This window comes from Gadus morhua, chromosome 3, assembly GCF_902167405.1.
Source record: "Gadus morhua chromosome 3, gadMor3.0, whole genome shotgun sequence".
NCBI classification, from domain to species: Eukaryota; Metazoa; Chordata; class Actinopteri; order Gadiformes; family Gadidae; genus Gadus; species Gadus morhua.
The window spans coordinates 2,573,946-2,584,349 of record NC_044050.1 but is presented as its reverse complement, the minus strand read 5'-3'; the positions used below and the strand labels follow the sequence as shown (position 1 = coordinate 2,584,349).

At 48.2% G+C, this 10,404-nt stretch overlaps 1 protein-coding gene across 1 annotated transcript in view; it reads left to right on the top strand.

Annotated features, from left to right (window-relative positions):
- The window catches only part of LOC115540850 (homeobox protein Meis1), a 36,654-nt gene extending 26,607 nt beyond the window's left edge, over nucleotides 1-10,047 (top strand). The window contains exons 11-13 of the mRNA XM_030352440.1: nucleotides 1,313-1,402; nucleotides 1,988-2,062; nucleotides 9,280-10,047. Coding sequence (XP_030208300.1) covers nucleotides 1,313-1,402; nucleotides 1,988-2,040 — 143 coding nt within the window. The 3' untranslated portion in view covers nucleotides 2,041-2,062; nucleotides 9,280-10,047. The remainder of the gene's footprint in view (nucleotides 1-1,312; nucleotides 1,403-1,987; nucleotides 2,063-9,279) is intronic.
- The last annotated feature ends 357 nt before the right edge of the window (nucleotides 10,048-10,404 follow it).

Here is a 10,404-nt window from a genome sequence, read left to right as displayed (position 1 = left end):
ATTAGGATTTTGATCTAATAGTGGGGCACTACGTTGCCGGTGAATGACCACGATACTTAAAAAACGACCAGATTTAGGTTTTTACTATTTGCTGCCTTCCCTTCGACTTTGTGCTTTCGAATCCCAATGCTTTAGTGTTTTTTGAATAAATAAGCCCGCCCCCTTCCCCTGGCCAACCTGTTACATTTGGTGCTCCCTGGACCAGGGGCTTAGCCCCCCACAGTGAATGGTCCCTGAAGCCCCAGAGATTAGCCCCGGACAAAGAGGCTAATCGCTCCGACCGGCCACTCCATTTAACATTTGAACCTGGGATTAAAACAAATAGAAGCGGGCAGGAACCCAGATGAAAACACAGGCGCTGGCCCGCTCTCAGAGCCATTAACCCTGGACCCACTTTAAATGGTGGACCTGTGAACAGTGGCTTGGGAGGGGGCCTGCTCCACAAAACACTCAAGGTTGGACCGTGTGCCCATAAGTACCACGATGTAAGGGTCAGTGGCCCGGTATCGGCCAATAGGAAGAACCGGCGTACATACAGATGATCCAACGTCCTTCACACGCATGTATGAGACATGGCCCAGTTATACTGGAGAGGTGACAGCCCTCAGCAACATGTCAGACGTTCACTTATCGTGAGCAACATGTCATCATTTGATTAGAATGCTGAGTTTAAAAGAGATGTTATTGAATTGAAGTCTAATGTAGGCAGAGGTGTTCCTCAATGTGTCATAATGAGACCAGTCCTCGGGTTACCTAATCTAAATAAACCCTGTACAGAATAAGGTCTCCAGGTCTAAGTTGTGCAACGGGCTGCGCCACATAGAGCAGTTATGGAAGTCGAAATAGAACCAAACCAAATGAGGCTATTACTGGACAGTTGAATGGCGAGAGAGGTTGAGCGAGAGTGAGAGAGAGAGAGAGAGAGGGAGGGTGAGTGAGTGAGAGAGAGAGTTTGAAAGAGAGAGAGAGTGGGAGAGAGAGAGAGAGAAAGAGAGAGAGGGGTAAAGGGAGATTGTGAGAGAGAGAGAGAGAGAGAGAGAGAGAGAGAGAGAGAGAGAGAGAGAGAGAGAGAGAGAGAGAGAGTGTGCGGGAGATGGAGAATGAGAGAGAGAGAGGTAGCGTGAGAGAGAGAGAGAGAGAGGTAGAGCGAGAGAGAGAGATGGTAATTAAAAGTCGTGACGGGAGACAGTAATCATGGTTTCCATGTGTGTATGTGCGCGTGTATGTGTGTGTGTCTGTATGTGTGTGTGTGTGTGTGTGTGTGTGTGTGTGTGTGTGTGTGTGTGTGTATGTGTTGCGTGCATCTCCACAGTGAGCCATGGCGGCCCCTATACTCCAGATGGTCAGCCAATGGGAGGCTTCGTCATGGACGGCCAGACACACATGGGAATCAGGCCACCTGGTAGGAAGTGGATTGCGTAAAAACACACCCACAAAAATACATAATACGCATATGTGCCTACACACACACACACAGACACACACACACACACACACACACACACACACACACACACACACAGCATGTCCAAAAGAGAAGTGACACGCAAACACACACACACACACAGACACACACACACACACACACACACACACACACACACACACACACACACACACACACACACACACACACACACACACAGAGTCCAAAAGAGAAGTGACACACACACACACACGCACCCACACACCCACACACAGACACACAGAGTCCAAAAGAGAAATGACACATGCACACGCTCACACTTGTTCTATTTGCGTGCCCCCCTGTTGGGAGGTGACATGAGGTTGTCTCTGTGTTGGAGCCGCGGGCCAGACGATTCTCAGACCCTCAGACGTCCTGTAATGGATATAAACCACAGCGTTATCACACGGGTACACACACAACATGGAAGGAACTACTAGTTCACTGAAAACACAACTAGAACAAAGTTTGATTCAGGTCTCTGTGGGTATGAGACAGTAACGTGTGTGTGTGTCCCTGCAGGAACCCTAGGAGGCATGGGCATGGGCATGGAGGGACAGTGGCACTACATGTGAAGCCCTGGCTAGGGGCCCCTCTGTAAGTAGCACTCTAACACACGACCACACACTGCACTACACGGGGCGCTCGCTAGGGGTCTCTGTATGACATCAGTATAATTATAGAAACTAGAGTTTTCCCGTCCCGTGCTCAACCTCTACTTGTAATTAAAGCAAGGCATTAATGTGGAAACCCCAGTCGATAATGTGACAAATTTGAGAGCGCATAATATAATAATATTTTTGCCTATAATGTTACAGCGTATAACATTCGCTCACCACAAATGACTCTTAAAAGCAGTGCCAACATTAAAATATTTTTTAACCATTCAGCAAACAAAAGGCAACAGGCTGATTATCATTTAGGGGGCCACTCAATGACATGCAGAGATCATCATCAACACGCCAACTGAAGTGGTGTGAGAAATACCGACCTGCTATTCCTCATTCACATATAAGGTAATTTACATTTCCTAAGGAGAAAATACTACCTCAGTATTATTCAGGAGATTTTCAGGGTACAAATGTCAGGATATATTCACACATACGGCCCATCAGGAGAATATCAGGACTTAAACGTGTGTCTGAAAGCAGCTTGTGTGTGAGCATTTGATTACATTATAAAATTGGTCAATTTATGGTAACAGGGATAATTGTTCAAAGGAAAGTGTGGTATACTATGCATGCAAATCAATTATTGAATAGCTTATCTAGCTATCTCTTCCAATGTCCTGGCCAAGACAAGCAGCAGTAACCTACAGTCGAACATAGCATACAGACAAAACATAAGAAAAATATTAAAAAACTAAAACAGTCCGCAGGGGGGAAGGGGGATATCAATATTGACATTTCGGGAGGCTCAAGGAAGACAGTACTATTAAGTTTGAGCAACAAAGTCTAGTCTTGTGGTGGACTCTATAGACGTAATTCATCATACTGTGTTATTGACATGTTTTCGTTGTGTTATAGGGACACTGTCATATTATGGTGTTTTCCCAACAAGTAAACATAGTATTTGAATTCCAGAAAACATGTTTTTGAAGCTGTTTGCTGGAAATAGCTTTTAGGAAAAAAAATCGTGCCTACTGCTATTCCCCTCCGTTTCAGTCCCTTCAGAATGCACTGTTTCTGGTGTCTGTAGCTTTAATGCAAATTAGCTGCTTCCCATTGAGCAATGAGCTGTCAGACTGAACCACAGAATCGAGGAGAAGGGATTGTTGCCATTTGTGGACTCCTGGAGCTCTATATCTATATCATATAATATAATATATTAATATTAATATTATATATTGGTATTATATTAAATTATATCTAATATCACGGCCAGAAGCTATGTATGCCTCGGATGATATTATGAATTATCATAAAGACTGTGTCTGAAGTTTCTGGCACTTCCACAACAAGTAAAGACTCATAGTGGGGGATATCTCGGCAATGGCTGAGAGGAATGGAACTTTGGCCTTGACTCTCTGAAGTCCATGAACTGCGACACGGAAGAGAAAGAGAGATTGCACTCCGGGAGCTGAGCTGCCGGAATTGCCGCCGTGCTCCCCGCGCCGGAGCTGCCGGACTGCCACCGGACCTGCCAGCTTCGGCGGCCGTTCAGCCCCCGGAGCACACCCGCCGGAGCAGCCGGAAAGCTTCGGCCGCAGTTCAGCTCCCGGAGTACACCGCCGGAGCTGCTGGACGGCTTTGACGGCGGACAGACTGAGCTATCCCCACGGCAGTCCGGCAGCTCAGCTCCTACAATCCCTTTCTCCTCCATGTCTCCTCCTCCGGACTGCCGCCAAAGCTTCAGCAGCAGTCCGGCAGAGAAAGGGATTGTACTCCTGGAGCTTAGCTGCAGGGCTGCCGCCGAGTTACCCCCGCCGGAGCTGCTCGTCGCTGGTCCACAAAATCTCAGCTATGCTCTGATTGGAGGGATGTAGGGAAGTGGGCGGTAACATTCAACTTCCTACGTAGGAGGGGGCGCCGAAACTGACTCGCTTGTTTTGTAACTGTAGGCAGGGTACTTTCAGTAATGCATATCTCACTCCAAAAATCATGTCCAGACTTTTTTCAAAGTTTTTATGCATGTGGGAACACCAAAGACCAAAAACAACACCCCAAATCCCAGGAAAAGTGTTGTTTTCATAATATGTCCCCTTTAACGGTTTTTAAATGACAAAATGAACGACCTGCCGTTGCTTGTCGAGGTGAGAAATTGTCTCTTCCCTTCTTTTATCGCAATTTCTACAGTCTATAGACAGAACCTATAGACAGTCTTACCTGGGTGAGTTTGTCGACGGCGGAACCGTGTGTTCACACCAAACGTGATGGGGCGACAGGATCCCATACAAAGTGAACGTATAGACGCGTTTCGGGCAAATTTTTCGCGAGAGAAAACGGGCGACAAGTTTTGATTTGTCGCGCCACACTTTTGCCGTGCACAGGCAAGCGCGTTCACGAGAATTTGTCGCGCGAAAAATTCGCTCAGGTTCAAATATTTGAACTTTGACGCGAATTTCGCGTGATGACAGCCAATCAGCGTTCAACAGCGTGGCCACTGAGTCACATGTGTAACGTAACAGCCAATCAGCGTTCAACCGTCAAACTCAGTGCAGTCGGGGACTCCGGGGTGAACTGCAGCATTGAGGAGAAAGTGAATGTTGCCGTTTGCGACTCCCGAGCTCTATATATAATATAATAGTATTATATAATATAATATTTGTATGCATAATATCACGGCCAAAAGCTCTGTGCGCCTCCGGATGGCCGTAGCGCGGGGAGCTCTCATAGGGATTGGTCTTCTCGGGGTTTCTTTACCGGCGTTGCTATGTTTCCGGTCTTGTGTGTTCCAACGGTTTATTAGGTAGGCCTATCTAATAAATCTCTGTCTATTCAATACTTCATTCACTGCCTCTTCCGTGGTCATTACAATATTATGAATATACTGCGTCGGGCCCTCCGACGTCTCTCCCTCTTCCACAAAAGGTAAAGACATGCAATGGTGGTTATCTTGTTGTGGCGCGACAAATTCGACAAAACTTGCACAGCGACAGATCATGATGTGGGGCGCGACAAAACTTCGGCGACAATGCGAACGGGCGAAAAATTTCGCGTTTGGTGTGACTGTGAAGACACAGTTACGTTAGTATCTTACCTCGGCGACTGTGTCACTGCCTTTGCCTTGATGTGCGGTGTGTGCGCGTGCGTGTGTGTGTGCGCTTCCGTGTATGTGTCGCTGCCTTTGTCTTGACTCGGGGTGTTTGCGCTTGTACGCGCGAGTGTTTGTGTGCGTGTGTGTGCGTTTCCTTGTATGTTCGTGCACATGTGCGTGTGTGTGCGGTGTGTGTATGCGCTGGGTATGTGCATGCTTGCGGTGTATGTATGTGTTCGCGCGTGCTGTGTGTGTGTGTGTGTGTGAGCTGCAGGCTGCTTGCCACATGCGCACATGACCAACTTGAGTAACTGGTGCGACAGGCCTGCTATTATAGTAGATAAGATACTTATCGTAGACTCACGGTATTTCGATTTGCTAGACCTTTCTCACAAATGCTATCCATAAATCCTTCCGGGTCATGGCTCATTCACACAGTCTAGACACGACTGTTCCTCCCTAACGATTGATACGACTGTTTCTCCCAAATGATTTACACGACTGTTTCTCCCTAACGATTGACGCAACTGTTTCTCACTAACCAGTGAGAAACACTGGTTAGTGTTTCTCGCCACGCTACCACCACTTTATAGACAGGCTAGGCCTGTAGGCACGACAAACTGAGCAGACAACGCTTCCATAGTGAAAACAAACGCCGCCCCCCAAAAAGAAACATGCTGAGAAAAAAAAAATACACCCCTGTCTCTTACGATTGACACGACTGTTTGTCCTTAACGATGGACATCAAACTTTTGTAAGCGTGCAAGACCTACCCCCAGAGACAGACTGGCACAACTGCGATTGTGACACTGATAAACCAATCAGGCTTCACTTTCCACACAAGGATATCTTTCCCTGAGTCTCCGTAGGTCTACGCTGCATCCATCGTTTTCTTTTCCAACGTCCTAAAATGGCGTCCCTGTCCCTTCCTTCAGAATCACTCCAGCTGTGACAGAATGTTGCTGACTGAAACACTGGCTGGGGCATGCTGGGTTCATAGTAATACGATATAATAGCGTCACAATTATTAGAACTCTTATTCCTCCATAATACTGCAGAGTTCACGGATAACAAACAGCCTCATCAAGGCTTCCCAGTGGTCTACCTCCTACCTCACAGGCATGAAGCAGAACAGGCCAGCGTGGCATGAAATATTACCCAACCGAGGGACCAGCTTCCCCAAACATGGTTGGGAGAAGCAACCGTGTATTTATTCAGTGTGATGACGGAGATGCCAGTACACCACAACACCACACCACCATAAGCTGTACATGTGTTGTGTACTTGTACACGTGACGTCCTATCACCACATAGAAAAAAAAGGTTGAGTGTGAACCTCAAGTACAATACCAGCTATGTATATGCTGAATTAAGGCCAGTATACTACTCAGACTCGTAATACGTAATAATTACGTAATCCGTAATCCGACTCCGTAACCACGGAGTTCTCCGTCGTGATGTCGGATACGCAATGCAATTCGCCGCCCGATCGATCTTATATGTTGACTATAAACCATGTAAATAGTTTTTACATGGTAAAAACTATTAAACTTCCAAAGCTTTACAAATCGTATTTGGTGTTTTATTGGCCCTTAATGTGCAAAGTAAACAATGTTCAAAGTAAATAAGGTGCAAAGTCAAACCGGAGAAGTGATTCCGGAAATGATTTTGTTAGAGGACCAATCACAGCCCTTGCCGTCTCCGTTGCGTCAACGGATAGTTAAAAAATATTGATGCGCACGTAAGCTACGGAGAGGGTCTCTGACAGGCTCTCCGGCTACAGAGAGAGCTCTCCGTCTCTATGTACTGCACTTTACGGAGGACTATATACCGGCCTTAAGAGATCTAAAGCGAAGCTACATCCCAAAGATTGGTTGCACACATTGGCAGACACTAAAGAAAGCTTGTCTAAATGTCATGTCTAAGCATGGGCGTTGAGGGCCACATTTTATTCCCCTGCTGGCCCCACGTTGACGTTACGGCCCTGATGGATGCTGCGGATCCAGAGGTCAATTAAAGCTAAGAGGTGCTTTCTATATTCTCTCACTTCCTGTTGATTAAATTGATCATAAGCGAAAGAGCAGGGGGTGGGGGAGGATAATGATTGGCTCTCTCGCTCTCTCCCTCTCCCTCTCCCTCTCTCTCTCTCTCTCTCTCTCTCTCTCTCTCTCTCTCTCTCTCTCTCTCTCTCTCTCTCCTCATCTGATTATGGGGTTGTTACTCCGTATGTAATTTTCATTAAGCCCGGGCATACTTAGCGCAATTAATCAGATGCTTTCTCCACTTCTCCAGTCAGGACCCCCGCCTCCCGGCTGGGAACAGACCAAAGACCACTCCGGTTAAGGGGGGGTGGCCGGCTGGGAACAGACCAAAGACCACTCCGGTTAAGGGGGGGTGGGGGCTGATTTACCCTCAAGGATTTCTGTCTTTAATGTTCTGGGCCCGGCGGGTCAATTGAAGACCATTATAGGACCCCCCCCCCACCACTGAACACACTCCCTCAGGCCCTTGGTAATTAAGAGTCTTGCCTCTTGGGAAACAATCCACCTGTCAGTTGGGCTGTGCCATCCCGAGCCAGCCAGCCATGTGCCCCCCTATCCCCGACACACCCTCCCCCCCAACCCTGACACACACACACCCCGACACACACATACCTTGAGCTTTTGGGTTCCTGGGCGTCTGGAAGCAGACGTAGATTTGGAACAGCCCCTCCCTGCCAGCAGACAACGTTGTACTTAGAGCTGCTGTTGGATCCTTTCTCACCCACAACTCCCACCTCCTTGACCTCAAGGACTATCCCACCTCCTTGTGTGTCTCCCTGCAGTAGTGGGGTGACCTTCATATTTGATATAAAGTTCCCCCTCACTCAACTCTTTCTTTGTAAAGGGGGGGGGGGGTCTACAGCGTGGGTCTGGCCTCAGGGAGTCACTCTTATGCCGCTTTTCCACTGCATGGTACCAGCTCGACACGACTCGACTCGACTCGACTCAGCTCGCCTTTTTTGCGTTTCCACCGCGAAAACATGGTATCTGGTACCTGAAGTGGCTGCTTTTTCTAGTACCGCCTCGCTCTAGGTTCCAAGCGGCTGAGCCGATGCTAAAAGGTGACGTCGGCAGACGGCCGGCCACTGATTGGCCAGAGAGTGTGACGAAGTCACGAGAGCGACATGGCAACCATGCTGGTAACAGCCATAGCAGCGCCGCAGCCAACATATTCCACTTCTTCAACATGCCAGCTAATAATACGAACACGAATACCATCGCATCGATGTTCTCCATTGTTGTTATGTGGGTTCTGTCCATGTGTGGGTTACGTAGGTGTTGTTTGGGTCGCGTACAAAAATACGTCACGGCCCTTTCGCGCAGCCGACCCCGCCCACGTCCCGGAGGTACTATTTGCGGTGGAAAAGGACCCGCGCTGCTACCGTGTCGAGTCGTGTCGTGTCGAGTCGAGCTACATGTGCGGTGGAAAAGCGGCATTACTGTCCCCTAGAGGGGTCTCTCCACACAGTGATTGGTCCGGGGTTCATTCAGACCAAGTGGTCTGTTGAGACCCAGTGTTCGTTTGGTGAAAATGACCCGAGACCTTTTCATTTTCTCATGTCAAATGTACACATGTGACAGTTCATGGATTAGCAGAGACAGTCCATACATGTCTTTTTGTTTCACTTGGATGATTTGGAGGAAACGTGCTGGCCATACAGGGAATCTACTGCTACTGTTGACAGCTGAAATACACGCTGCATTGCTGTTATTAGGAGTGCCTTGCTCTAGGGTGGTGGGGGAGGCTGGTCTGAAGGATTTGATCTGCTGGGAGGGGTAGAGGTGACTGGTATAGGGACTGAGCTGAGCACTGGTCCATTTTCACCATGCGGGAGTGGAACTGGTCAGTGACCGACGGGTCAGGGGGCGGACGGGGCAGGTTGGGGGTCGGGGGGAGGTTGTTAGGGTTGTACACACCGAACTGCGGCTCAGAACAAGCTGCCTTTTTGTACTGCAAATCTATTGGTTGAAATTGCGACAGTCCCCTTCCCCATTGGATAAGGACGGAGTGGCTGTGGTCTCCACGGAGTCTCCAGCCCTGCTGCCTCACTCTGACTCTTGTGTTTGTCTCTGCAGGGACTCAGGACTACACGCAAGGCCCGGCCTGGACATCCTGTCATCCCCTCCCCCTCAGAGCCCCTCTCTCCCGGCAGGCCGGTCCAGAGAGCAACCAGCCCCCCCCCAATGGACACCCTGCCCTAGCCTTGCCTTGGCTCGCTGTCAGCAGAGCTGACATCAAACGCCTCCTGAAACCAGGGTTCCCCCCATGGCATTTGAAGTGTGGGGGACCATTGTTTTCCAAACACCTGCTCCTGACCTCTCCCTCCGTCTCCTACGTGAAGACCCCTGGCCCACACTGAGGGAGGACGGCGAAAACCAAAACGTAAAGAGAAAGCACGTTGTAGATGAGCATGTAGAGAGGGTGCTGGAGATTGGGGGGGGGGGGGGGGGGGTTGTTTAACTAGCCCGGTAACTTGTGTTGACAAGCAGCTCAGCTGATGTCTGTATGCTTTCCAAGGAAGGGGCTTATCAAGGAGACCAGCATGTCTCTACCCTTTTGTGGAGAGGATGACTCTGATGGATCCAGCTCTTTGGGGAAAAATGGACAAGGAAGAGCTGCAAAGTGGTGGGCTCCTCGCTGTAGCTCCATGGTCTCCCTGGACCTAGACAAGAAGAGACACTTTTTCCACAGGCTCTGGGGTGGCCTTTTGCATATGATGCTGTTTTCAAACAAGGATTTGGTCTTGTTTGATGTTTCACACTGTGTGTGTCTTTTTCGTAGACTTTTATCTTCACTTGATGTCTATGAATCTCGTTACACCTAAAATGATAATAAATATATAAAAAAAAACGTTTGTTTGGTTCTTCAAAGTGTACGAATTGAAAGAAGTTATTCTGCTCCATATTGCATAACACCTAAACAAAAACCCTTTAAGGCTAGCCTGTAGGGTTAGGGGATATGATGTTCACTGGACTATGTGTAGAAGGAGACGTGTGTATCATATACTTAAAGCCAGACAGCCTCTTCACATCCCTGTAAATTAATTCTGCATTCACTTCATTAGCTTATGACATAAAACTTTGTGGTTTGGCAAAACTTATGATTGGTAGGCCTAACTATTTACATAGCCATCCACAAAGTGAGTCTAGTGTGCGAGCATTATAGGTTAAACTGTGGTAGAACAAAGAATAATTAGGGGT